Source organism: Gaeumannomyces tritici, assembly GCF_000145635.1.
Source record: "Gaeumannomyces tritici R3-111a-1 unplaced genomic scaffold supercont2.5, whole genome shotgun sequence".
In the NCBI taxonomy this organism is placed as follows: Eukaryota; Fungi; Ascomycota; class Sordariomycetes; order Magnaporthales; family Magnaporthaceae; genus Gaeumannomyces; species Gaeumannomyces tritici.
In genome coordinates, this window is record NW_008804549.1 from 4,040,078 (window position 1) to 4,065,808 (window position 25,731).

Sequence of the window (25,731 nt, forward strand, 5' to 3'; positions counted from 1 at the left end):
GGGAGGTGGGGGTTAAATTATTCACAGAACACACGAATTGCGTATGACGTGACGCGACGCGGGGTCAACGGAAATGCGACGAGCAGAGCAGCCAGCCGCACGAAACAGTTCGTGATATCCGACGTTCGTGTATCGACATTTTGGGTGAACAGGGCTGGCTCTGGGGTCGAGGACAACGAACCGCTGTTTGGTAGATGCCCAAGTAGGTATACAGGACCCTACCTGGCCGGGTATTCGTGGAGGTGTGCGTGGGCGGCCAAAGGTAGACTTTTCTAGTCAAGCCGCACACGCAAACCTTGCAAATCGTGCTTCAGAGATTTAAAAGACGCTCGTCGAGCCCCGCGCCACCCTGTGAAGCACATGGCATTCGTATCACGACGGCTTTGATTTGTGGCTTTCTATCATTAGCTCCCGTTGAAATTTTCTTTGCTATTCACTCACTTCCCTTCTTCCCTCGTGTTCCAAGTGAATCACCCGGCCACCAAATCATCCATCAGCTGTGCCGAGATAACCGTCTCAACGGCGACGGCATATTGGTATATATACAGCCAGCCTACTCTACACAGACTAGGCAGATCACACAAACGCCATGTCGGCCACTGTCACCAGCGTCGAGCTCACCGCGCTGCCCAAGATCGCCAAGGGCAAGGTGCGCGAGCTCTTCGCCGTCGACGACAAGACGCTGCTCTTCGTCGCCACGGACCGCATGTCAGCCTACGACGTGGTGCTGGACACGGGCGTGCCCGACAAGAGCGTAATCTTGAACCTCTCAACCGTATGGTGGTTCAAGAAGCTGCAGGAGAAGATCCCGGGCCTGCGCACGCACTTTATCTCGCTCGACCCGCCCGCGGGGTTGCCGGCGGCCGAGGCCGAGCTGATCCGCCACCGCAGCATGCAGGTGCGCCGCCTCAAGGTGTTCCCCGTCGAGGCCATCGTGCGCGGCTACCTGGCCGGCTCGGCCTGGGCCGAGTACCAGCGGAGCGGCACCGTCCACGGGCTCGCCGTGCCCGCCGGTCTGCGTCAGTGCGAGCGCCTGCCCGCGCCCATGTACACGCCCTCGACCAAGGCCGAGCAGGGCGAGCACGACGAGAACATCACGCCCACGCAGGCCGCCGAGATTGTCGGCCGCAAGTACGCCGGCCGCATCGAGGAGCTGGCCCTGGCAGTCTACGGCGCCGCGGCCGACTACGCCGCCGAGCGCGGCATCCTGATCGCCGACACCAAGTTTGAGTTTGGCCTCGACGAGGAGACGGACGAGGTCGTGCTCATCGACGAGGCCCTGACCCCGGACTCGTCGCGCTTCTGGCCGGCCGACAAGTACGGTATGGATACTACACAATCATCCTTGGGAAAACGATGCTTTGCCGCGGTACCCTGCCTGCTTGCTTGCTTGCTGACAACCAACCACTTCATCATACAGAGCCCGGGCGCGACCAGGACAGCTTCGACAAGCAGTTCATCAGGAACTGGCTGACCTCGAGCGGCCTCAAGGGCAAGCAGGGAGTGGCCATCCCCGACGACATTGCCCGCGCAACAGCCGATCGCTATCGGGCCGTCTTCTCCAAGCTTACCGGCCAGACCTTGGAAGAAGCTCTCGCCGGCCCATTTCCTTGAGGTCCCACAGGCCTGGCTTCTTTAGACAATAATTTTATGGGCATTCATTCATCCAGCCATGCTTTCCTTCAGTATCGGAACTTTCCACATATGCTGCACCTGGCTAATTCTGGGCCACGCCCATGAACGTTGATCCTAACGGCGTGATGCCGGCCTGCCGGTTCCAGGCCATTGGCAGATTGCACGACTCTGACGGGATGAGCACCCTCGGCAGAGTTCAAAGTGACTGGAACTCCGGGAACATGACTAAGTGATGGGATTAGACTCAACCTTGAGAGAACCGTCTTCACCGAGATCCCTGCGTTTCCTCGCTCTCATTGCCTTGTTCAGTCACCCAGTGGGCTAGCCTTTCATCTTAGCTTCATGTCAGGTTCCAGCCACTGGGATCTGTCTTCCATATCCGTCGGGTGGTTTCCCAATTTGGCCTTGGCGTAGTCGTCTCGACATGCTCGACAGATGCCAGTCATCTGATCTCTTCCGGAGCTCGTATCACTAATAATGGTCGAGAAAGGAGAGGGAGAAATACGGTGGGTGAAAGAAATGGAAATGAAGGGAAATCAAGAGCGAGGGGATAGAAAGTGAAGCGGAGAAAGATGGAGGAACGAGGGGAAGTAGGAGACTTGAGGGAGGTGCGGTAGCTTTTCCCAACCTTATTGTTGACCTCTGTTGCCGCCTAGCGATGCAGGCAGACATCGCGATGCCGACTCAAGAGCGGGGTCTTGTTCCTTCCAGCATACCGGCCGAGCCTGTCTGCTCTAGACTCAAAAGCTCGCTCGCCGATGCAGTTTTCCCGTCGGCCCACAGATGACCTCTCGGCCACGATACGCGGCGATATCCGTCCCGCCGCCCGGTCAAGACCGCGAAGTTCTGGGTCCATGGGGCAGGAATCGGATGCCGCAGCCTCGCAGCCGAGTATTGAAGCAGCCAGACCCTTGGTGCCGATTGCTGTTTTCCATGCCTCTCATTTCAGCCCCCTACTGCCCCGAAGCAGGCAACAGACACGTCCGGCACTCTTCCCCGTCTGTACCGCGTGTTGCGATATCAAAATACACAGCATGCCTTCACCCGTCTCATTCATCCTTGCCTTGGCAGTCCCTTACGCTGTGGCGGCCCCTCTCCAGTCCCTTCCTTCCCTCATGCTCCGTGAGGATCTTCAGCGCGAAGGCGCCGTCGTTGACGCCGCCGACCCTGGCTGGCAGCACGGAGCCGCCTCCGAGCCCGTTCACGTCGTTCTGGATACGCGGGCCACCGGGCAAGGCGGCGCCCCGAGGCCTGCCCAGGGGGGCAAGCCCGCGGGCTCTTAGGGTGGCCAGGGAGCCCGCCTGCCTCCTCAGAATCCGAACCCCAACAGAGCGCCGCCACCGCAGGGCCAGAGACCACCGCCTCAGGGCCAGAGACCACCGCAGCAGGGTCAGCGGCCACCTCCTCAGGCCCAGCGACCACCGCAAGGATTCCAGCCGCCGCCCCCGCCGCAAGGCCAGCGGCCACCCCCTCAGGCCCCGCGATCACCGCCGCCGCCAGCCTATCAGCAGCCGCCACCGAGTCACGCCGAGCAGCAGCAGCAGGCGGCAGTCGCGGCGGCCAAGGCGGCCGAGAGTCGCGAGAGGGCGGACCTCGCCAGCGCCAAGCAGAGGCAGGCGCAGGCGGCGGCGGAGCGTGGGTATTAGATATAACACAGGGTGATGAAGAAGCCTGGAGCAGGGGGCAGAGGGCTTTGAGTCGAAGCCAAGATTTCAGGGAGATTATCTGGTTCGGGTATGTCGTCAAGCCGTATATTGAAAATAGTATATTGCCGTCTCCCTTTTTCCTCCGGCCCTTGCCCCTTGTTGCCCCCTTTTACCCGCATGTAATCGAATACGCCCAACTCCATATAAATGCCAACCTAGGTTTTTCATCTGTTCAACCGACTTCTTCCACTAGATATTACACCAACCCCTGTGATGCTCGTTTTGTATCGCCCTGGTCTAGGCTCCCGAGGAGCAGGAGCCGTTCTCAGATGGATCCTAAACAAGCAGAGGGAGTACTTGGACAAGGCCGAGAAGATCTCTCCGAAGGGGAAGGTTGAATGGTTCCAAGAACTCCTACCTAGAGTTGGCCTAGATTTCAGAGGGAGGATCCCAACGATCCTGGAGATCATAACTCCTACAATTCAGAGGCCGTTGTGCACCGTATCTTTCCCGATCCCCTTGGCACGATGACGGGTGTCCCTCTTGATCTCAATTTCGGCAACCAGCTTCAAGGCAGGCCAAAGAAGTCGTAAAACGAGTTGAAATAAAAAAGATCGTTTCGGCTTGTCGGTCCCGCCTATGCGGCTTAACCCTCGCGGGGTCGGCAAGACGAAACGCGTAACCACCTCCAATAGGGGGTAGTACTAAATCGTGGTACTAAATCGCAACCACTCTCGACAGGGGGTGGCACCTTTTTTATCTTTAGTCGGGCTTGCGCATTTTCTTTCTATTCCGTACATAACCACCATTAAACCTGTGGCCTAAGTCTGCAGGCTAGTGACCAGTTTGCCCTTGTTTGCGCCCTTGAACAGGCTCATGAATATCTCGGGCTGCTTTTCGATACTGGCCTCGACGACCTGCTCCGAATGTTTCAGGGAGATCAGTCCTTTCTGAACGCCCTCCACCAAGTCCGCCATCATCTGGGGCACCTTGTCGATGTAGTCCAGCATGATAAAGCCCTGGATGGTGAGACCGCACGAAACAACTTCAAACATGTTCCGTAATGTCATCGGCTCGTCGGCAGCGGAGTTGTAGGTCGACACAAGGCCGCAGACGGCGATTCGTCCAAACTTCTTCACTCGCGTCAGCATCACGTCCAGTATGTGACCTCCGACGTTGTCAAAATACAGATCCACCTCGTCCGGCGTCGCGGCCTTGAGGTCCTGCTCGAAGGTGGGACTCCTGTAGTTGAGGCACTCGTCGGCCCCCAGCTCGTTCTTGACAAACTGGCACTTCTCGTCTGTGCCAGCGATGCCGATGACGCGCCCGGCCCCGAGGATCTTGCGCGCGATCTGCACCACCATCGAGCCCGTGGCACCCGCGGCGGCAGATACCACCACCGTCTGGCCCGGCTTGAGCTGGCCAACATGTTTCAAACCAGTGAAGGCAGTTAAACCTGAAGCTCCTAGCGCCCCCACGTAGTTCGTGAGCGAAACGCCTTCGGGCACAGGCGATAGAAGCGGTTGAGATTTGGTCACGTCAAGAATGACGTGCTCGCCCCTGTTGGCCGAGATGATTAGCTAGCGCACTTGGCGGTTGTCGCTGTACGAGGGTCGGTACTGACCAGCAGCCGAGGTGGTAGTCCATCAGCATGTCGCCGGGCTTGAAACGATCGCTCTTGGATTCGAGGACCTCGGTGATGACACCGGCGCGCATGGCTTGGCCAACTTCGACAAGAGGCACGTAGTATCTCTCGGGCGCGACGCTTGTGGATATGAAGCCGCGCAAGCCCGTATCATTGGATATGTATCGCACACGGCCGAGAACTTCGCCTTCTTTCAGCGGCCTCAGAGGCATTTCCTGCAGCCGCCAGGTGGCGTCGGGCCCGTCCCCGAGAATGGGAAGGCCATCTGGCTTGTTGGCCAGCACCCACTGCCTGGTCGTTGTTGGTCTCGGCATTGCGATTGGCGCGAGGGTAAGGCGGTTCTGAGAATGATGGGGATTCTTGATGATGGGGGTTCTTGATGCTGGGGGTTCTCGATTATGAGGAAGAACCAGCCGAGAACTATATACGAGGAGGGCCGGGGGGCATGGACCTCGGACCCCCCCCCCCCCCTCCCCTGGTTACTCATCGCCCCTGAGCCAAGCACAACAAGGCGGCGACGCCGAGAATGCCGCCACGGCTGCTCTGGGAAGATGCTGACTTCATTTTCCTGCGTCTGCCGGATCTGGGGCCGGCAATCGAGGCAAAGACCGCATCACCAGGCCGAAACGCAGATTGTGGATGGCAGTCCCCTAACTAAGAGCTGTAGTTGGAACAGAGGAATGGATCGAGATCGCTTGCTCCACAAATCCACCCCACCCACCCCTCCAACGACGTCAGCCTCAGGACCAGATGCAGACGGGAGGGGTCTTGTTCCTGCCGAGCCGGCCGACGACCTGCTTCCAGAATCGGCAGCTTCTATCTCCTACCGCTCTGATTCGGCCCTCGCTTTCTCACCGAAAAGTGCCACCCCCATGCCCGAAGAGCCTCCCCACCACCTCGTCGCTTCTCCAAGGCCACCGCCAGAAACCCCACCGCGCCCCTCGGCCGCCTCGGCTTCTTACGGGCCAAGCCAAGATGATGTCGGCTCAGCTGCAGCAGGCCGTCGCCAAAGCGCCGCCCGCTCTGGCCGCTGAGCAAGATCCCGCCCGCGCGGAAACCGCAACCGCGACCGCGACCGCCACGCCGCCCAACCCTCTTGCGCGCAATGCCGCTGGCCAGGGCGCTTCTGGGCTTCGGTCCGCCGCCGCCTCCGTTCCCGCCCGGCCCTTGGTCAATCGCGCCGGCGACAGCTCCAGCCCCTACGTGCGCGCACACCATGAAACCCCAATCGCGTGGCAGTTGCTCGATGGCGACGCCATCGCGCGGGCCAAGCGGGAGAATAAGCTTATATTTCTTTTCATTGGCTTTAAAGCTTGTCACTGTACGCCCCTTTGGCCGCTGAGCCCTTTGACTTATGATTCGGCATGAAGGACGCCTAGACTTCTCGCTTCGTACTGATTTACTAACCCAAACGACTGCCTTCGCAGACTGCCGCCTCACCGCCCAAGACTCATTCTGCAACCCGTCTGTGGCCTCTCTGCTAAACTCTTCCTTCATCCCCGTCATTGTCGACCGTGAGGAGCGTCCAGACATCGACAGCATCTACATGAACTACCTTTTGGCCGTCAATGGGGGTGGCGGCTGGCCCTTGAATATATTTCTCACCCCTGAGCTTGAGCCTGTGTTCGGCGGAACCTACTGGCCCGGCCCTGGTAGCTATGCCGAGAGCCTGGATGGAGAGGATGAAGAGAGACTAGACTTTCTTTCCATACTCAAGAAACTCCAAAAAGTCTGGGCGGAGCAGGAGACCAAGTGCCGAACCGAAGCTAAGGACATTGTCCTCAAGCTCCACGCATTCGCTGCAGAGGGTACTCTGGGTACGAGAAGGAGCATCACACCCACAACTACGCCTGCCAGCACCGGTTTGGAAACCTCGGGCATCCAGGACGATATGGGTGCGGAACCTGCCCCGCCCCCTACGCTCATCGAGCCCGCCACAGCCACAGCAGCCGCAGCGGACTTGGACGTCGATCTTGAGCACCTAGAGGAGGCTTACTCACACTTATCCCGCACCTTCGACCGGACCAACGGTGGATGGAACCTGGCGCCCAAGTTTCCGACTCCCCCCAAGCTCGCATTCCTACTCGGCCTCGCCAGGTTTCCTTCGGCCGTAGCTGACGTGCTGGGCGGCGACGAGGTTGACAATGCTGTGCACATGGCAGTACACACACTGCGCAAGCTGAGAGACTCGGGCTTGAGGGACCAAATTTGGTCTGGCTTCTTCAGGTATAGTGGAACCGCCGACTGGTCCATGCCGCACTTTGAGAAAATGGTTATCGACAACGCACTTCTCCTCAACGTGTACCTGGACGCCTGGCTCGGCATCGCGACTTCCTCACCAGGAAAGGCACTATCTCTTTATGATGAGTTTGTCGATGTCGTCCTTGAGTTGGCGGACTACCTCACAAGCGACCCAATCCGGACGCCAGAGGGTCTCTTCGCCACTAGCGAGGCATCCGACTCGTTCTATCGCAAGGGCGACACGCAAATGCGACAAGGCGGATACTATTGTTGGACAAGGAAAGAGTTTGACATGACGGTGCGCGAGGTTGGCAGCACTGGTGTCTCCGGTGCCGTGGGTGGTGCTGGTACCAGTGGTGGTGACCTGGCGGCTCAAGTCGCCGCAGCGCGCTACAATGTCCTGGAGCATGGAAACATCTCTCGTGACGACGATCCTCACGATGAGTTTATCAGTCAGAACGTGCTGCGCATTGTCAAAGGCGAAGCAGCACTCTCTGCTTCGTTTGGCATTTCTCAGCATGATGTGCGACGGATCCTGGTTAGTGCCCGCGAGAGGCTTCGCTCGCGCCGGGAACGGGAGCGGATTTCCCCGGATGTTGACGACCAAGTGGTACTGAGCGTCAACGCTTTGGTAGTGACCTCGCTCACTCGCGCCGGCGCTGTCCTCATCGAGTCCGGTGTGGACGCGGACAGGGGAGCTAGATATCTGTCGGCTGCCGAGACAGCCATCAAAGAGATCAAAAGGATGTGGGATGCTGAGGCGGGGAAGCTGTACAGGACATCGAGAGCCGGAGTCAGGGGCCAGACAGAGGCGCTAGCCGAAGACTATGCTTTTCTCATCGAGGCTCTGCTCTACCTGTACGAGGCTACAGGACGCGACGATGTCCTGAACTGGGCAGACGACCTCCAGAGTAAGTTGGGGCCTCCTTTCTACAGTGGCCGTCGATTGACTAACCTTGGATTTTTGCCTGTGTCCTAGAAAAGCAGATCGAGTTGTTCTACGACCACATTGCCCCTCACGGGCAAGACCTGGCAACTGCATCTCCTCACCTATCGTCATCGGGCGGGTTCTACGCCACTGCCGAGTCGGCGCCGCATGTAATTCTTCGACTGAAGGACGGAATGGACGGGTCTATGCCTTCTACGAACGCCGTTTCGGCCTCAAACCTCTTCCGCCTGGCCTTGATCCTTGGCAGCACCAGGGGCAGCAGGAGACAAAGCGTCAGCGCGGGCGTCGCAAACCCGACGGTACAAAGCCTCACGGGATATGATTATGAGAGACTTGCCCGCGAGACGGTCAGGGCGTTCGAGGTTGAGATGCTACAATACCCTTGGCTCTTCCCTGGCCTGCTAAATAATGTGGTGACGGCACGGCTTGGGGGGGAGCTGGTGTCGGTCGTCGGCCTTGATGAGGAGGCGGCTCGTCAAGTTAAGAAGGATTACTTTTCCAAGCCAAGGGCGGCACTGCGGGCCATTGTTCACGCCAAGGCGGCCGCGCCGAGCACAGTTCCTCCCGGCAGAGCCGTCGCTGGTCCGGGTGTCTAGTGGGGATCCCAGATAGGTCCATGCGGTAGCAAGCTTTAGCAGGCTTTAGAATGAGGCCGAGGCGGCACCCCAGACGCCACACAGCTCGATCAGGTCGTGGGGTTGATAAACGCACCGCCATATCGGAGCAGGCCACTCTAAAGGGATTTCGTTTACAGGAGGACATGCTCCCGGAGTTGGGTTGCTTTCTTCATGGTTTCCCTGTCATTGGGGGATTTCCGGTATATGTTGGGGATAGTTTGGGGATAGGCTTGATTCAGATACCTCGGATTCACTATTTTTCTGGCCAGTTGTTGTCGTCTGCTTTATCAGTATGGTCAAGGAGTACTGCCGCAAGGAGGCTTTGTCTCGCTCAGTCCCGCTCAGTCTCATGCTTCTGATATTCGCAAGCGTGTTTGCTATGACGCGCTACTCGGCTGTGCCAGTCTGAAGAGGTAAAGGTCTGGGACTAGCATCTCGGGGGCTGGGGTTGACGTCGCCTAGGCTCGTCGGAAGTTGCGAGAGAGGTCGCCGTTCAACCCGGGCGTTCCAGGTTATTGGGCGAGGGCGAACGTGGGAGGATCAACATGGCATGAAAGCTGTTGAAGATGAGTGGCTGGATGCGGAGGCCTTGGCACGGTGGGGATCTCGACCACTCCTCCATCTCGAAGGCAGAGCACCAGCTGTAGGTGGGTTCTTGGTGGTGTTGATATGCTGCACGGTGCAAAGGTACAGGAAAGAGCGACGCTAACTTGGCCCGAGTCTAGCGCGAGAACCGTTGTCACCAACGCAATTCCCCAAAACGGAAATCAAGTCCATGGCGTCAGGGCTGGCTGGGGTTGCGAGTTGGCAGCAAATTACGTGTAATGCTCGCCAACGTGTACACAAAACAACAAACAAAAACGCGGCAAGAAAGAAAAACCAGAAGAGGCACAACCCACGGATTTTGATTGAATTTTTTATTTTGTGTGCTGTGTCGCGGCCGGAAGGCTTCCTGACCAAACAATGCAGGCTGAGCTGGCTGGGACTGGGCCACCACCTGCCTGGGCCAGCACCTGCCCAAGCTAAGCTCCAAAGTACCAACGCTTTAGGCACAGCTGCCTGGCCAAAGGTCCCCTGTGCTCCACAGGCACAGACTGCCGCTAACGTCGAGCTCCCCCAGCCCAGCTCAGCGCCCGTCCCCATCTCGTCTCGCAGGCTCAGGCTTTAAACGCGCATCTTATCGCCGTCCACAAACCGCCGAGGCCTCGACTAGCTCTTCACATGGCCGAGCATCAGAGCTGAGCGGGTTTTGACCCCATCGGCAATTTGTGTGCTTGGTGTCGCTGCCGTTCCCGCCATTATTTATTTGTCGTCTGCTGCCGCTCAAACGCCTCGCCTCGCCTGCAAGGACCCGAGCCATCCCTCTCGCTCGACCTGGGGGTTGCCTCTCCACCACCACCACCACCTTCTCCGCTCCCCTTCGGGCTCGCTTTCCCTCCTTCACACACACGCTCGCCCATCCGCAAAAGGCATCTCTCTCCCCCTGCCATGACCACCTTCCCAGCGCCCTCGAAGCCATGACGCCCTGCGCGCCTCTGCCCAAGAATGAGCACGACCGCGCCACTGCCGGCCCCGAATCCGTCGCGCAGCATCGTATCGCCTCTGGCCCCGTCCCGTTCCGACGGCCGCCCACGCGCGGCGCACCCTCGGAGCGCTGCGAGCCCAGGCGGCCCCGTCCCCTGGAGGGACATCACAGCCCGCCCATCACAGCCTCGGCTACCTGCACCCACACCCGTCCCACCAGCCGTTTAAACCAAGAGCACACCCCGCGGCAGAAGATACCGCCTCCTCCCCCGGCGGAGCCTTGGCGCCCCGCACGCCATCTGCCGGCCGCGTACCCCGAATAACCCCAGAGCACCGATCCGCCGATCCGCCCTCGCGCCCCCGCCGGCGGCCCTCCCCCGATAACCCGCCGCGGCACAGACAAGCGCCCGGGCCACGCCGTCATGTCATCTTCGAGCCAGCAGAATGCAGTGCCCATCAACCAGCTGGGTCTCACCAACGACGATGCGCTCCTCCTGCAGCAGACCCAGACCCAGGTGGCGGCGGCCGGCGGCTCGTCTTCGTCGCGCGCCGCCAGCCGCGCCTCGTCGCAGGGCCTGCTAATGATGGACACGGGCTCGCTCGCCCAACTCGGCCGCCACTTCGACCGCGCCATGCAGCAGATACAACAACGCATCGCCTACCTCTCGGAGCAGTGCGAGGCCGCCACCCGCGCCATGTACGACGAGGCCGGCAACATAGTCGCCGACGCCGACGCCGAGATTGCCCGCTTCCACCGCCTGAACGAGGAGCTCGACGCCCTCGACCTCGAGTTCGATCGGATCCAGAACATACGGGACATCGTCAAGGGGTACAGGCAGCGCGCCGCCGAGCTGGAGCGCGAGCTGGCCGCCTCGTCGTCCACCAGCTCGCGGCACCACCACTCCTCCGGCAGCAGCCGCCACCACCACAGCGGCCACAAGCACGGCCACGCGAGCTCCTCGCGCCACCGACACTGAGCACCCGCGGCCCTCTGGTCGTAACCGTCCGAATCAGCATGGATTGTTTAGAATGGATTAAGGGCCTCACGGCTGCAATAAGATGGGAATAGCCTCGCGGCTCGTTGGAATTTTGTGGTAACGGCGTTTCTTATTCTCGACACGCAGTTATGTATTAATGTTTCTTGAATTTTCGGTTGGTTTTGTTTCGGCATCAATGGCTTTTTGCTTTTTATCTTTCGCCATGATTGTTTTAGTTCCATTTCTCATCGTTTATTTTACTCTATTTGTTTTAAATCAAGGGCGAGAACCCGCCGGCGTCACGGATAATCAAGAAATGCATTCAGTTCCCCAAACATACCAGCCCCTCGGCAACTCGGTAAATATCGAGAAACCACAGGCGAACAAAAAATGCCGATGGCAAACGAGGGGAAAGAAAACAGAAACACAACAAGTCGGTTGTGGCAGGCTTCTCTCTCCACATGTTGGCCAAGATGTCTTGCTTATCCATGCTCATATTGACTTGGTACGCAGGTCGGGTATCGCGTTGCCGCCGATCACCTGTTACCAGTGCACTCCAGAGACCATGCCAGTCTGGACGCACAAAAGCAAAGCCGCGCTGGCTAGCATGAGATTGCCCGAGTCACTAGGCCATGTTGCTATAGCCACGAGTTTCGCTCCGGAACTGGCTCGGTTCCCTCGACGCGCTCAGCCGCGTCGGACCATGGTTGAGCTTGGCAACAACACTGGCCGTGGGCATCTATGCGCTGAGTCGGGGGAGCTGGTGACTCAGGACAAGAGCTTGCTCTTGTGCAGGTATCGACCAGGATCTGGGGCAGCGTCTGCCGGGAGTTGCAAACAGCACGAGAGAGACATTCCATGTCAATGTCAATGCAGCGCGCCATGGTGGAACCTTGTGTGACGGCCACGAGCCCAATCTGCGAGGCACCGAGCTGTGGGGTCGGAGTTGTGGGGTCACAGCTGGAGTTATGTAAGCTGGATGTCCCGTTGGTTGCCCGGGCGACGTGCACTGTTTTGTGAACAAATTCACGTCACAGCTTTGGTGAGCTGCGAGCTGCGTCTACTCGGCGACTTTTCTCCTCGCACATGCCCGGATTCCAGCATTGCCGCCGCCAAACTCTGCAGTCACCACCATCACCACTTCCGCCTGCCTCCCCAGCTCTCGCATGCCATCCCGCCTTCTACCCTGACCCGAGCATTGTCCCACCGCCGCCGACACCGCCGCCGACACCGCCTTGCCTGCACCCGACACCGCTCCGACGCAGCTCCGATATTGTTAGCACCACGGCGACGATGGCGTCGCCCGAAGGCGACGAGTATGAGTGCCTCAACACCATAGGCCGGGGCTCGTTCGGTGTGATCAAGAAGGTCCGCCGCAAGGTCGACGGCGCTATCCTGTGCCGCAAGGAGATCAACTATGGGCGCATGTCGCAACGGTAACTGCCTCCGCCTCTACCTCGGCCTCTCACAACGGGATGCTGCCGAGGACTGGGCTGACAAGAATATTTTTCTTGACAGAGAGCGAGCACAGCTCCACGCCGAATTTCAGATCCTTTCCAGCCTCAAGGTAGGACGATAGTCTCCGGGGGGCGAAGCGATACCCCCAGCACCAACGCTGACCGTGCTCACCCTCTAGCACCCACACATCATCGAATACTACTCAAGATGCCATTTGAAGCAAGAACAAGAGCTTCATTTGTACATGTAAGCAGGATTGGCCCAGGCTGGACTCTGCCCACATGTACTGTTACTGTTACTTTGCAGTGCTGACCATGCACGTTAGGGAATATGCTGGAGGAGGAGATCTTGGCACGGCCATCTCAACACTCAAGGCAAAGAACCAATACGCTGAGGAGAGCTTTGTGGTACGCAGACCCCTCCCACTGCTCCTCGCCTAGAAACGACATGGCCGTCTAACCAGGATGCACAGTGGTCCATCTTCAGTCAGCTGGTAACAGCGCTCTACCGATGTCATTACGGTGTCAACCCGCCCGAGATTGGAAACTTTCTCGGCCTGGGGAATACAGCCAAGCCCGTGGTGCCCCCTGGAACCATGACCATCCTGCACCGCGATCTGAAGCCCGAGAATGGTGAGTGGTATCTTTAGGGCGGGCAGACAAGCGCCATCTGGGAACGGGGGCCTGAGAAGGCCTGGAGTGTCTTGGTATGCTGACCTGTTTGCTATGCAGTGTTCCTCGGAGAGGACAACCTCGTCAAGCTCGGCGACTTTGGCCTGGCCAAGATGATCCAGTCACACGATTTCGCTTCCACCTACGTGGGAACGCCCTTCTACATGTCGCCAGAGATTTGTGCGGCGGAGAAGTACACGCTGAAGTCTGACATTTGGTCGCTTGGCTGCATCATCTACGAACTCTGTGCGCGGGAGCCGCCCTTCAACGCCAAGACGCACTTTCAGCTGGTGCAGAAGATCAAGGAGGGGAAGATCGCACCCCTTCCTCCTGCGTACTCGCCAGAACTGACGGCAGTCATCAAGGACTGCCTGCGCGTCAATCCGGACCGACGACCAGACACGGCAGCGCTGTTGAACCTGCCAGTGGTGCGGCTGATGCGCAAGGAGAAGGAGGTGGTTGACATGAACAGGTTGCTCAAGCAGAAGGAGGACGCGCTCAACGCCCGGATACGGGAATATGAGCACAAGGTGGAGGGCGTGCGCAAGGAGATCGATGCGACGCTCCATCGCGAGTGGGAGGTCAAGGCGCGGCTGGAGATCGACCGTGTGGTTAAGGACGAGCTTGAGAAGCTGCAGAAGACGTTCGAGCGCGAGGTCCAGGCTCGCGTCGAGGCCGAACTTCAGGCGCGCGCTAGGAAGGCGGCCGTGTCATTTGCCGCCTCGGCCGAGACGGACCTCTCATCGTCACATTCCAAGTCCAGCGACTACCCCAGGTCTTCGATGGGCGGCACCAGTACCGATGGCGACGTCTCGTCGGCCACGGACGCCTCAGAGGTCTCGGCCCACTCGCCCGATTCCTCCTTCGGCAACGAGGTGCTGGTCAAGAAGAACGCGCGGACGCCGTTTGCGCGGGCGCAGACCATGTTTGCCGGCGCCGGCGCCGGCGCCGTCGGCACCCCCATGGACGTCGAGATGGCGTCTCCCTCACCCATGGCCATCGCCTCGCTCTCGCTCTCTCCCCGCCGGGCAGCAGCCACCAAGGCGCCCCCGGCCAACCCGGGCAACATCTTTGCCATCCCCAGCGCCATCGCCGACGACCCCCGCTGGGCACCCCGCGACTGCTCGTCTGGCAGCTCTGGGCTGGACTCGGACTTTGACGACGACGAGAACATGGCGCCCTCGCCGACGCGCATGATCAAGTCGCGCAAGAACCCCTTCAAGCGCGACGTTATGGTGTCCAAAGCGGGCGCTGGCGGAGGCCCAGGCGGCCGCCCGGGTCTGATGCACCAGAAGTCTGCGCCCATCAATAGGCTGAAGCAGCAGCCGTCGCTGCCCCCCGCGGCGAGGACGGCGACGGGCGCATCGGCAGACGGTGGCGCGCTGCGGGAACGATCCAACTCGCCCAACCGGCGGCTGAGCAAGATCCCCTCGGCGGCCAACCTTATCGGCGCCGCAGCGGGTGATGGTCATGTCCTGTCCCGTAAGCCGTCCTTCACCAAGAAGGACATGGGCGGTGCCGGACTGCCCGTGCTCGTGCCCAAGAAGAACAACATCCAGGGCAGGACCCTCGTCGAGCTGCAGCAGGCGCGGGCCGGCGGCCGGCCGCTCAGCGCCGTCATGAGTCTCGAGAACGGCAACGGCGGCAACGTCAGCCCCACCCGGAGGGGACTGAAGGACCACCTCATCATCAACACGACCGGCGCGGCGGGCCCGCCCAGCAGCCGCCCGGGATCGGCCCTTGAGCCGGCGGCGGTCTGGGATCCCGAGAGGGATGACATGCCCAGCCCCTTCCTGGTCCGACGAAAGCCCATCGCCAGGGCATGATGTGTGTGTTGTTCTTGACCGACGACGACTATGACGAATACGACGACGACATAATGTTTTTTTTTTTCCTTGCCCTTCCTCCTTTTTTTTCCCTTTGGGATTGAACAGAGAGGAGAGAGTCTTTCCAACGTGGCCTGTGAGACGAAAGCCAACGACAAAGTCACGGGGCTTTTTTTGCACATAACACCGTGCCCTGGTAATCCCTCGTTCACTGCTCTCCATCTTGCGCCATCTTCTCGCCTCATCCTCGTATGGCGGACAGTCACTACTTTCACCGGTTTTTGAGCACAATCCTCGATATACCACTTGTCATCTCCTCGCTGCATGCAAACCGCGCCTACATTCTTGTTTTATTGCACTCTTCTCCACTGGTGTCTCTTTTTTGGTCGGCTTGTCTCTTGCGCTCTAACGGTCTAGACGTTAGCTTGGATTTCTTGGTTTCCTCTATTCTCTCTGAATACAACGGCGTGTGCTGATTTGGCCCGGGAGGAGCTATGTCGGCTAAGATTTACAGGGGTCTCCCTCCCGTCTCGACAGAGCGAGGGAGTGATCCGATTCCTTTGCCTGCCTGGCGACAGGCCGCACCGGCTCAGGCCACTTCCCTGCTCGCACGAGGCTCACTCGCCATCCTCCGCCAGAGATGGAATGGCACGAAGTGCGACATGGCGCCAAATCCAGACATGGGGTTGCTGGACCAGGGTCGGTTGGGACGCGCGCCTAGTGAGGCGGAAGGATCGAGGTAAAAACAAAACAAGGGGAGGATGCGATGTAAATACTCGTCTCCTTTTTTGCTCTATCTTTTTACAGGGTTGGATGAAGTCACATACTCACTGTTGGAGTTTACGTGGGGGTCTGTATAAGTGGCAACGGTCTTGGGAGCTTTTAAGCTGAATCTCATTTCACCTGTCTCATTGCTTCATTCTCCAAGATGCACGGTGTTTAATGTAGGCTCTTTACTGATGGCAGTTACCTAACCTCCTGTTTTACACCAAAACGTGGATGTATTCACATGACAGGGACGAACGAGCAAGAAAACGGCAGCTCGTATATGTTGGGCACGGTCTTTGGGAGTTTCGACGCCATCTCTAGCCTAGGGTCCAGCAGGATGAGGAGGGGGGTGGGGACCCTTCGCCGGGGCGGCCTGCCGGTGAAAGGGCTGTCTGTCAAGCTATGCGTACTTTCCGCCCACCACCCCTCCCAGCAATTCCCTTGCTTGCCACTCCTCGCCTCGTTCAGCTGTAGCCCCAACGGCACTTGAAGGGAACCGCCCGCCCCTTGATAGCCGTGGTCGGCCGGGGAGCAGGCCGAGACGATCTAAGAGGCGTGTTTGGCATGGACGCCCGGGCCGTGCGTGTGGCGAGGGCAGGGGAAGGAAAGCGGTGCACAGATGGTGACGTTGCGGGATGGATACTAGCAGTAGCTCGTCACATCTGTGGTGGCAGTCAAACGGTTCGAGATTTCAATAGCGCCGTTTGGCTTTTTTTTTTCTGTGTGAGTGTATGTGACCCGCAGGGGGCGATGAGGACCTAGTGTGCGCCGAATTCCTTTACGGTATCCCGCTGTGGTCCATTTGACCCCTGGGGTTCGGAAGGGCGTTTGTGTAGCGATGAGGACGAGAGGGAGGGGGCTAGGGCTGCACGATGAAGGGAGTAAGTGAGCGATTATAGGGTTGTACAGACGGACAGGCAGCCCCGGCGATGGCTTGCCTCGCCAGTTCATTCCTCTCCCACGAGGCTGGGCTGGGCTTAGGTTGTGTGTATGTGCGTATGTGTGTGGCTGTAATGTAGTAGGGGAGGGGGCGTGTGTTAGTCGTTGTGTTTCGTCAACGCCGGCTAGACCTACTTTATCATTAGCCTAAGGGGAAAGACAAACCAGTGACGGCAGGCGGAAGCGAGGTGTGCGAGAACCACATGGCGGGAACAAATAGCACAGCACGAGAGGGCGAATCGCCGATCGTTAGGTTCCGACGCCGACGATCCCGCCCAGCCACCAAAAAGTCGGACGTCGTCCACCCCTGGCCGTGCCTGCCTGCCCTACTCCTTGAATTTAAAAGCGGCGAAGGGAGATAGGAGGGGGGAAAAAGATGAAAAAAAGATGAAAAAAGAAAGGATAAGCGCCAATTTCAGCCGCTGCAAGACTGGAAATAGAAGCAGCAAACAAACAAAAAGAAAAGACCCCAAGTGTTTTGTGTTTGGCGTTTTAGCGTCTCGTGGCTTGCGGCAGGACGATGGATGATCTTCTCTCTGGACCGAAACCGCTGAGAGCTATGACCACCAGGAGCTTGGGCCCTTTGCTCTGATACGACGCCGGTGTATTGATGGGCTACCTTAGTTTCTCTCGACAGGCAAGGAGCACAGCAAAAAGAAAGTCTGGTTCCGGGGGAGGGGAGCTGAACACCCAGGACGGGAGGTCGGCTAGGCCGCAAACTCCCGGTATAACCCGCCGAACTCCCGGCGGGGTGGGCGCCAGGAGGAAAGAAAAGGGTGTGTGGGAGTGCGTGGGTGGCATCAGTCCAGCGCAAAAGAGGGTGGGCGAGTGGATGGGTGATGATTGACGGGGTGGGTGGGTAGTAGATGGCATTCCGTAGGCGTAGTCGGTCGACTTTGTCAGTCGACTTTGTCGGTCGACCTTGAGGGGAAACCCAGGTGATATGGAATGGTGGTGTGTAAGAGGCATCCTCCTCTCCTCCTCCTCCTCCTCCTTCCCTCCCCTGTTCGACGCGCTCGAACTGGCCTGTATTGAAGCAAACAAAAGAAACAACCCGAAAGCGGAGAGCTGGAAAGTGGTGGCTGTAGACATGGCCGCCCTGGAGCAAAAGGAAGTAGATGCTTCGAGTTGTGTCGAGCGAGGGATGCATAAGTGGTTGGAGGCATGTGCCACCATACGGGGAGACCCATACGGGGAGACGGCGGCATCGACGATGCGAAGAGAGGCGAAGTGCAGATTGGCGAAACGGATGGTGTGTGGATGGGTAGCTAGATAGGTAGTTAGATAGATACCTCGGCTACAGGCTGGGTGCGCCGACACGCTCGCACTCTGCAGCAGCAACCGTAGAAACACCAAGAGGGCTCGATATTCGGTTCTGGATGGCACGAAAAGCACGCTAGTGGCTGGCAAATTAGCGCAAACTGCAATGCTCTCTCGGTTGCAGGCAGTCCTCCGTTACAAAGGCTGGGACTGGGACGGTCCATCATCATCACCAGCATCATCACTGTCACCACCTCAGTCCATGTACGAATTACTGGGTCATTGTACTGTACCGCCGCCCTCCCACATCTCTCTCTTTTCACTCACACAAACGAACGCAACCCTCTCGGTTTGGCAGGAATCCATCCCCACGCGGACGTCCAGGGAAGCCGAACCCACAACACCCCCTGCCTGTGATCTTCGGGCAGCAACCCTTGCGTCGCTCTGTGGATCCCCCCTCCCCTCCCTCCTCGTCCTGCTGAGTGGGTTTGGGTTGGTGGTGGCCGCGGGCTTTTGCCTCCGGGCCAGCCAGTCCGGTCCACTGCGGTGGCTTTCTGCTGTGATGACTGTCTTGCCGACTGCCTTGCCTTACCCCGTCCGTCTTGTCTCTCGAGACATTTCAAGAGATGCAAGACTGTTGCTTGGCTTGCGTTTTTGGTCACAAATTCTTGCTGTATGCATAAGAAAAAAACAACACACACACACACACACACACACACACATGTACCTACCCACCGCGGCGTCTGCATCATCAATCCCCAGGCAGGCGAGGTACATACCGAAACGGACGTGGGAGTGCATGTCGCGCTGCTTCTTTCCGGCTCGCTGCCGTCCGCCTGTCCACTGTGTTGCTTTCTCGTCCCCAATATGAACACGGGCACCCGCAGCTACGCCCCTCCCTCGCTTAGCCCCCCGACGGGCACACCCCCCAACCCAAGCTCGAGGGTCACATTCCCGGAATTACATATTAGAGTGGGCGTTGATACGCCAGTATGGTACGCCATGGAGTGAAGCGCCCTTCAACAGCGCAAGCCTGAGTGCAGTCGAGAGGACAGACAGGGTTTCAGGCAATGTCTTTCCGGTTAACCTAGCCTACGAAACAGCTCGAGAACGTCTTCTCGTCAACAGGCTACAAGGAAAGGGAGGACGAAGAAAAAAGAAAGCAAACCCAAAAGCCACCAAAAGTCTGATGTCATGAGACGGAGACTGCGCATGCATGCAAGCTGGGACCAGAAGGCGAGATTGGCCCGAACGCAACCCCCTAGTCAGCGTTGCATTCCACTGCAACCCATCAAACCCATCCGGAAGAGCGCCGGAGCCCCGGGGGCGCTGACGCCCGCGTCGAACTCCTGCACCAACCTTGGTTTTTATTTATGCTTCTACAAGGAAAGAAGGCGCCCTGTGGACATGACTAGGAAAGGTCCTGTCTCTATACGAAGAGGGACCGGCAGACTAGGGCTTCCTTTTGTTGGTTATCCTCCCTCATCCCGTTCCTCCTCCCTAGCCGGTGCGTCAAATGAGTGGGAGCAAAAGAAATGCCGGCTGCACTGCCGACAGTCGAGCTGCAAGGGATCAAGAAAACCCATGCGTGCGATGTGCGTGGCGCGTGTGCGTGTGTTGTGTCCGTCAGGAAAAGGGTAGAGGAACCAGAGAACAGAGAGAGAAAAGCGTCAAGGGGAGGGAAACCGGCCCCTGATACAACGACCCTGCACAATAGAGAAGCTCGGGTGTCCTGCAAAAGCAGGGGCAGATAGGCGAAGTACTCCCCGTGCCCATCGCGCACTCGCACGAGGTCCAATCAGACGAGGCCATGCATGGCTGGGGGCCACTCTGTAGGTACTCGGGTGTATGTATACTAGTATTGGGATATGCGGCCTTCGGTTAGCTGCTGCCTCTGGTGCTGCTGTGCAGCCATCCACGGCGATGTGAGGTCGCCGATGTGGCTGCTTGCCGATGCTGCCCGTGGCGAGTTATTCAGTTTGGCGGTGACGAGAGAGAGAGAGAGAGAGAGAGGTACAGTCGTAGTAAGGAGTAAAAGCATCGACCGAGCATGAAGCTCATACACAGACGATGCCACATTCATACTGGCTACTAGCCTCAACATTAATTGACAGCCGTTGAGACGGCGAATTGCCAAATCCGCACGGCGTCATCTGGGATAATTACCTTTGGCCAAAAGACGCCCCGGCACTTCCACGGCCAATAACACCAGGACTGAACAGAGGACGGATGCTGGCCACGACAATGTGACCAGGCCAGGCTGCGAATAGGGCCCCTCCAACCCAGCCAGGGGTGTGTGTCGTGGGGATGGGGAGGGAGTGAGGGTGGGTGGGCGCGGCGCGGCGCCCTAAACCTCTTTTCATCACCGAGAGCAGCCAACCTTTCTCGTTCCGTACCGGCTCGCTCCTTAACATCATCCCACATTTTTTTGCGCCTCGCCCATGACAAGGCAGGGACGGGCAAGAGAGAGCCACGTACGGGGCGGGACCTACGTGGTACGTAGAGAGTCAGCCGGATGCAGGGTCGCAATATCGAAGGGAAAAGGCAGGGAGGCGGGTGGAGTGGGGGGGATGGGAACCAGGGTTTTTTTTTTTTGGCGAGCGAAGTTGCCAGCAAACAAACATATTGAATGTATAGCAGACCTCTGGTATAGGGAGGCAGACCCTCCATGAGGTGGAGGGTGACCAGGGGGGGCGGCGGGGGTTGCGGGAGGAAAGGGCCAAGTTGTCGCTTCGTTTTTTTGGACCAGTCTCTCTAGTCGGCGGCATGGTGGCTACTGCAAGCTAGCTGGTACAGTAGAGATACAAACACGCCAAGTCCGAGTACCTACATCGTTGCTGGTCCTGGGCTCATTGGCAGACCGAGAGGAAATGGAGCAGGACGATGGAACGGGTTGTGCGGGCGGCGGCAAGTGGCCTCGGCTAGGCTGATGGCATCGCTTCTGACCTAGGCCCGCCTCCCCGGGATGGGGCCAAGCCCGATCGGTTGTGAGTTGTGACCCAGCGAGCAAGGACAAGAGGACGAGGAATCCGAGCAGGACTGACAGAGCCCACTCCAACCATCCATCAGAGCTTCCAGCAACCTTCTATGAACGCGTCCATCGAGATGTGAATCCGGCGCGTGCCACCCAGACTGGGGCATGCACAAAACATCCCGTGCCTCCCTTTTGCTGGCACTCTCTCTGATGACCGGCTCGTGATGGCTGACAACGGACAGCATCAGTACGCGCGCATTTCGGACTCGGAACCGTAGCCAGCGCTCCGGCCGGGCTCTGTTGGTCGAGTTCCACAGCCCATATGAGGGCCCAGGTAGGCAGTCAGCCCTAGTGCCCTTTCGGGGACCAACGAACGCGTATACACAGTACCCTCGATTAGCTAATTACACGACACGACATGGAACGTGGCACGATATAGGCCGAAATGCCCTGGCGAGCTCAACGGCGCGATGGAGTTGCCTGCCGCAGCGCAGCCATCGCGACCTTTGCCGGGTTCATGATAGCCAGGGCCACGACGTCTGCAACAGAGCTAGGTAGGTAGGTAGCTACTTACCCAGGGCCCTAACTCGACTTGGGGAGGGGGTGGGCGCAGAACGAAGAATGATGCAACCCAACGGCGCCCCTCGAAAAAGAAAAAAGAAAAAGAAGCCCTCTCCAGCGCTAAGCCCGTTTTCGACGGTCGTAAAGTCGAACCTGTGGCGCTAAGGCTAAACGCTAGACTAGGTAGCGGGGGGGGCGGCTTGTTGGGCGATTGCACAAGAAAAAAGAAAAAGGCCGGGCTTGGCCAAGGCGAGCGTTTAGTCTGGCGGCTTTTCGCTTCCGCGGCGTTGTTCCCGCTTGCGGCCTAGTGATGTGTGTGTGTGATGGGGGAAGGCCCAGGGAACTGGCGCCTCGGAAACTAACGAAATGAAGGGGGCGAGATTGCCTAGGCGTATTCGCCGGCGGACCGACCTTGTGTAGCTGGTTAAGGTTTGCCAAATCGAACCTGTAAGCCTCAATCCTCGCGTCTGCGAGAAAGGCAAAAACAGAAGAGAAAAAAAAGCCACCCGACGCCCCGTGCACCCATCAAAGGTTGACCAAGTTGAGCGGCCCAGTTGGACAGGCTGATCCGCAAAAGGAACAGACAGGCAGCCTGGCGCCGCCTCTCGGGAGACACAACGGCCTCGCGCCTTGCAAACACATGCATGTCTCTCTTATCATGCTGCCTCCTCAGGCTGCTGTGCCTCTGCTTTTTGTCCCGACCGGAGGAGGGTCCAAAAAAGCAACACCAGAGTCGAACCATATGACGACTATGGCTTTTCCCAATGCAGCAGGTCAATCGGCAGGGCCCAGATAGGCCTCCTTCTGAGCAACAATCGCCATACCCCGGCCAAGGGTTGGGACTGCATGCCGTTGATCGACCCCATCCGAGCCGAGAAATTGGCTGGCCCACTCCCCTTTGCTCCCAAATGCCGCTGTTGGCCTTTTTGAGATCCGATTTGCCCCCCGTGACTTCTTTTGCCCGTGCCTGCAGTGCGAAACCTGGAGGCCAAATTACCTCTCCAGGATCCCACTACCGACAATGCCATATTCCAGGCGCGAATTTCCACGCATGAAGCCGCTTGGAGCTCCAGCTTTCATAACTACCTGTGCCCCAGCCCGACTTGGCTTTGCGAGATTTGCGATCCAAAGCGCCTTGCGCCTCCTTTTATTGACTCGTCCATGTCAATACTTTGGATTGAACAACCCCAGTCAATCACAGGCAGGTAAAAGCACGTGCCGGAACGTGATACCAGAACCGTACCATGTACACCCCAGGGTGACCGATGACACTGGGCTGTTACCAAAGACTCGCGCTGCGCCTTGTTCCTGTCTCAAACACCAGCCTCATCTTAAATGAAAACAAAGTGATCTAAATATCAGAACAAATGGGCGACGGACCGGGATACCAGGTGTGCACCAGAGACTCTCCTCTCGTCAAACGGACCAAAAAACCCGTCAATCAATCTTTGCCCCCTTTCTTTTTCCAACTCTCAATGCCGCAAGGCGCAGCAGAGTCGCACAGCCGACCTACTTACTGCGAGTTCAGGCCCGCCCCAGATTCCTTGCAAGACGTCATGGGGTGGGCAGACAGGGGACGGTCGGGAGATCGGCGGATCATTTCCAATCAAGAGTAAAATAATCACACTCAAAGAAAATAAGAAAAACCCTCCGCGCTGTCTTTTCCCGTTTTGGCAACCACCTTGGCAACCACCCCCAGCTGCCCCAAAGAGCTTGTCTGCATTCGGCCGGGCCAGTAAAGAACGACACCACCACATGGAAGGAGGCTCGGGAACCAACCAAGTGCCGTATGATTGCGGGGCCACAGCCAACCTAGTCTGCACCTTCTGTCCGATTGGGTCGGGCAAAGTAACCGTGCTTGCGACCAATGCAGGAGAAGCAACGAAAACGCGTGGGCCCTTCATGTTTTGTTACATCATCGAATAAAACCCGAGATGCACGGCTGGCGGCACCGCACTTCCCAGGACGGCATGTCGGACGGCGACGGCCTTGCTTGCAGCATTTGGAGCCGCTTATTCCCTTCCGTGGGCTGGATTCGCCGTCATTGCAACGTCGGGTGGGAGGCATTTCGTGATTTTCTCCCACCTGAAAAGTGGGGAAGTCAAGCCTTTTGATTTTTGGTTACCGTCCGTCTGTCCGTAATGCATCTTCTTGGTCGTCGACCATGCGTGTGTGTATGGTGACGTGCCTGTGTGGCTAAACAGCAAGATGGAAAATAAGGCCTGTTAATACCGCTATGTATGACAACAGAAACAAGAAGAGCCTTGTGTGCATCATGCGGCACGTGTCGGTTGGTCTTGGCGGCTGTTTTTGATCTGTGTGATGTTGAAGACGACCCGACTTATGGTTAATGGGCGTCACAGGGTTGATCGTCCAGGCAGGCGGGGTAAACAAAAGAAATAGAAAAAAAGACCAAAGCCGGAGACCAGTTCGCTGGCAAGGTTGGGTGGGTCTGGATCCGACCCTGCTTGAGCAAGCCCAGCAGCACTCTGTCCCAGCAGCACTCTGTGGTCGGCTCCGAAGAGTGTCAGTGAAGCGAACTCGTGGTAGACACCCAATCCATGCCGATCAGAGGGGGCGACGATGGGCACACACGACAACATCCCACTCCTCCTTGGCCTTCTACGAGACATGACGCACAACAAAAGTCGCCCGGCATTGAGAAAGGGGCATGGCATCTCTTCGGCCCAGGTTCCGTCCAACGTCCACACGCCCCCCGTCCGCGGCGATCATCATGCATGGAAGAGGGCCACCTGGATGGTGAGTCCAAGAAAAAAAGGCCACCATCAGAACCGGCGGGTGATGCGGATTTGCAGCAAGCCAGAGAGATAGCGGTGGTGGATAATCGCCAAGCCAAGCTGCTGCCACCTCCGATCCGTCTCTTCTCTTTCCGGATTGCTGGGCAGCCCCTGACACCCACCCACACACACACACACACACGCGCGCGCACACACACACACACGCAGGCATATCCACAGGTCGCAGCCGGCTGGCGTGGGGAATCCTCTGGCTGGGTCAGGCTTGCTTCAGTGCTCGACGTTGCTCAATGTTTCCGCATTCAGCAACGTCAGACTCTGCCCGTCGCGGAACGGAAAATTCCATCCCTCCCCAAGGGGGTCGCCACACCAAAAGATGGAGGAGGGGGCTAAGACATGAGACGGGGGCTGGCGTCTGTACCTACACATTCTTTTGTCATGGATGGACTCGACTCTTCTGCAGGCTGCAGCTGCCGTTGTCGCTGCCGCTGCCGTGCGCTCGGCCTGGCTTCCCGCCTGCCGCTCGCACCACCGCGATGATCCCCCCCCGCGCACCCCAGCTGTCCAGCTTGCTGATCCGTGGCCGTGTCTGGGGTCCTGTTGGTCAGCAGTAGGTCAGCCCAGCTGGCTCTGGCCCGGGAGCGGCCCACGCTAGTCGCGAAATCGACACTGCTCCGGCTGTGGTCGCAGGCGCGAAATCATATTGTCGATTCCGTGTCTGTCTGTCGCCCTTTTGGTCTTGACGCCCTCTGGGTGTTTGGCCTTGGGTAGCACTCGGGGCTTAAGCTGACAGTGCGGGTGCGGTGCGTGCGAGCGAGCGAGCGCCCGCGCGCCCGCGCGCCAATTTTGACAGCCGTTTCCCGCACATGTTCATTCTGGACTTGCATCCAAGCGAGGCGCGCTAATGTGGCGCCACGTTGATCATGGACTAGGGGGGGGGGAGAGGGGACTTGATTCATTCACTACATCGTGCCGCACTCTGCTGTTCACAGCTCTCGATGCTAGCGAGTGATCCCCCAATGCCTCCAAACCCAAGGACAACGCCATGCGTTTTCGGTGATCGGGGGTCCCCTCGAGGGCGATTGGAGGACGGCAGGCTTGCTAGGAAAGGGGAAACGAACTCCGACCGACCGACCCTTGCGTGGTTCCTGGGGGATGTGGATGAGCCGGAGCGCGCTCTCATCCCACGGCAAGCCACGGAACGGCTGGGGGAGGTGCTATAGTTGACGTCGATTATGGGTCGGGTCTTGTAATAAGGAAGAAAAAAAACCGCCCGAGATACCA

At 58.4% G+C, this 25,731-nt stretch overlaps 10 protein-coding genes across 10 annotated transcripts; 8 read left to right on the forward strand and 2 right to left on the reverse strand.

Annotated features, from left to right (window-relative positions):
• The first annotated feature begins 54 nt into the window (after positions 1 to 54).
• On the forward strand, positions 55 to 1,702 carry GGTG_10320 (phosphoribosylaminoimidazole-succinocarboxamide synthase). Its single transcript, XM_009228192.1, has 2 exons — positions 55 to 1,322; positions 1,421 to 1,702. Exons 1-2 carry the CDS (start codon positions 590 to 592, stop codon positions 1,612 to 1,614), a joined length of 927 nt encoding a protein of 308 aa, XP_009226456.1. The 5' UTR covers positions 55 to 589; the 3' UTR covers positions 1,615 to 1,702.
• A 403-nt stretch (positions 1,703 to 2,105) lies between these two features.
• Positions 2,106 to 3,281, forward strand: GGTG_10321 (hypothetical protein; the record flags this gene model as incomplete). The annotated part of the gene is made up of 2 exons (XM_009228193.1): positions 2,106 to 2,834; positions 2,919 to 3,281. Exons 1-2 carry the CDS (start codon positions 2,394 to 2,396, stop codon positions 3,279 to 3,281), a joined length of 804 nt encoding a protein of 267 aa, XP_009226457.1. The 5' UTR covers positions 2,106 to 2,393.
• Positions 3,282 to 3,602: 321 nt separating this feature from the next.
• GGTG_10322 (hypothetical protein) lies at positions 3,603 to 5,400 on the reverse strand. Its single transcript, XM_009228194.1, has 2 exons — positions 4,906 to 5,400; positions 3,603 to 4,841 (listed from the first exon to the last, which is right to left on the reverse strand). Exons 1-2 carry the CDS (start codon positions 5,238 to 5,240, stop codon positions 4,103 to 4,105), a joined length of 1,074 nt encoding a protein of 357 aa, XP_009226458.1. The 5' UTR covers positions 5,241 to 5,400; the 3' UTR covers positions 3,603 to 4,102.
• A 321-nt stretch (positions 5,401 to 5,721) lies between these two features.
• GGTG_10323 (spermatogenesis-associated protein 20) lies at positions 5,722 to 9,806 on the forward strand. Its single transcript, XM_009228195.1, has 3 exons — positions 5,722 to 6,247; positions 6,354 to 8,078; positions 8,147 to 9,806. Exons 1-3 carry the CDS (start codon positions 5,902 to 5,904, stop codon positions 8,710 to 8,712), a joined length of 2,637 nt encoding a protein of 878 aa, XP_009226459.1. The 5' UTR covers positions 5,722 to 5,901; the 3' UTR covers positions 8,713 to 9,806.
• GGTG_10324 (hypothetical protein) lies at positions 9,788 to 11,573 on the forward strand. Its single transcript, XM_009228196.1, has one exon. The coding sequence runs from the start codon at positions 10,680 to 10,682 to the stop codon at positions 11,232 to 11,234; it is 555 nt and encodes a 184-aa protein (XP_009226460.1). The 5' UTR covers positions 9,788 to 10,679; the 3' UTR covers positions 11,235 to 11,573.
• Positions 11,574 to 12,527: 954 nt separating this feature from the next.
• Positions 12,528 to 16,176, forward strand: GGTG_10325 (NEK protein kinase; the record flags this gene model as incomplete). The annotated part of the gene is made up of 6 exons (XM_009228197.1): positions 12,528 to 12,670; positions 12,753 to 12,801; positions 12,871 to 12,938; positions 13,018 to 13,099; positions 13,165 to 13,324; positions 13,424 to 16,176. The coding sequence occupies 6 exons, from the start codon at positions 12,528 to 12,530 to the stop codon at positions 15,187 to 15,189; spliced, it is 2,268 nt and encodes a 755-aa protein (XP_009226461.1). The 3' UTR covers positions 15,190 to 16,176.
• A 1,330-nt stretch (positions 16,177 to 17,506) lies between these two features.
• Positions 17,507 to 17,743, forward strand: GGTG_10326 (hypothetical protein; the record flags this gene model as incomplete). Its single annotated transcript, XM_009228198.1, has 1 exon — positions 17,507 to 17,743. One exon carries the CDS (start codon positions 17,507 to 17,509, stop codon positions 17,741 to 17,743), a length of 237 nt encoding a protein of 78 aa, XP_009226462.1.
• Positions 17,744 to 19,414: 1,671 nt separating this feature from the next.
• On the reverse strand, positions 19,415 to 21,008 carry GGTG_10327 (hypothetical protein). The gene is made up of 2 exons (XM_009228199.1): positions 20,987 to 21,008; positions 19,415 to 20,644 (listed from the first exon to the last, which is right to left on the reverse strand). Coding segments are annotated over exons 1-2 (387 nt in total). The 5' UTR covers positions 20,989 to 21,008; the 3' UTR covers positions 19,415 to 20,259.
• Positions 21,009 to 21,532: 524 nt separating this feature from the next.
• Positions 21,533 to 21,945, forward strand: GGTG_10328 (hypothetical protein). Its single transcript, XM_009228200.1, has 2 exons — positions 21,533 to 21,684; positions 21,810 to 21,945. Exons 1-2 carry the CDS (start codon positions 21,576 to 21,578, stop codon positions 21,854 to 21,856), a joined length of 156 nt encoding a protein of 51 aa, XP_009226464.1. The 5' UTR covers positions 21,533 to 21,575; the 3' UTR covers positions 21,857 to 21,945.
• Positions 21,946 to 24,220: 2,275 nt separating this feature from the next.
• GGTG_10329 (hypothetical protein) lies at positions 24,221 to 25,029 on the forward strand. The gene is made up of 2 exons (XM_009228201.1): positions 24,221 to 24,451; positions 24,658 to 25,029. Exons 1-2 carry the CDS (start codon positions 24,275 to 24,277, stop codon positions 24,838 to 24,840), a joined length of 360 nt encoding a protein of 119 aa, XP_009226465.1. The 5' UTR covers positions 24,221 to 24,274; the 3' UTR covers positions 24,841 to 25,029.
• Positions 25,030 to 25,731: the final 702 nt, after the last annotated feature.

Excerpts from the sequence above, each read along its gene's own strand:
- GGTG_10320 (XM_009228192.1), top strand. The coding sequence starts at position 590 with ATGTCGGCCACTGTCACCAGCGTCGAGCTCACCGCGCTGCCCAAGATC. Across the intron at positions 1,323-1,420 it reads CTGGCCGGCCGACAAGTACG|AGCCCGGGCGCGACCAGGAC; the intron begins GTATGGATACTA and ends TTCATCATACAG.
- GGTG_10322 (XM_009228194.1), bottom strand. The coding sequence starts at position 5,240 with ATGCCGAGACCAACAACGACCAGGCAGTGGGTGCTGGCCAACAAGCCA. Across the intron at positions 4,842-4,905 it reads GACTACCACCTCGGCTGCTG|GGGCGAGCACGTCATTCTTG; the intron begins GTCAGTACCGAC and ends CTCGGCCAACAG.
- GGTG_10323 (XM_009228195.1), top strand. The coding sequence starts at position 5,902 with ATGATGTCGGCTCAGCTGCAGCAGGCCGTCGCCAAAGCGCCGCCCGCT. Across the intron at positions 6,248-6,353 it reads TGGCTTTAAAGCTTGTCACT|ACTGCCGCCTCACCGCCCAA; the intron begins GTACGCCCCTTT and ends CTGCCTTCGCAG. Across the intron at positions 8,079-8,146 it reads CTGGGCAGACGACCTCCAGA|AAAAGCAGATCGAGTTGTTC; the intron begins GTAAGTTGGGGC and ends CCTGTGTCCTAG.
- GGTG_10324 (XM_009228196.1), top strand. The coding sequence starts at position 10,680 with ATGTCATCTTCGAGCCAGCAGAATGCAGTGCCCATCAACCAGCTGGGT.
- GGTG_10328 (XM_009228200.1), top strand. The coding sequence starts at position 21,576 with ATGCCCTGGCGAGCTCAACGGCGCGATGGAGTTGCCTGCCGCAGCGCA. Across the intron at positions 21,685-21,809 it reads GACGTCTGCAACAGAGCTAG|CGCTAAGCCCGTTTTCGACG; the intron begins GTAGGTAGGTAG and ends AGCCCTCTCCAG.
- GGTG_10329 (XM_009228201.1), top strand. The coding sequence starts at position 24,275 with ATGGGCACACACGACAACATCCCACTCCTCCTTGGCCTTCTACGAGAC. Across the intron at positions 24,452-24,657 it reads GGAAGAGGGCCACCTGGATG|GCATATCCACAGGTCGCAGC; the intron begins GTGAGTCCAAGA and ends ACACACACGCAG.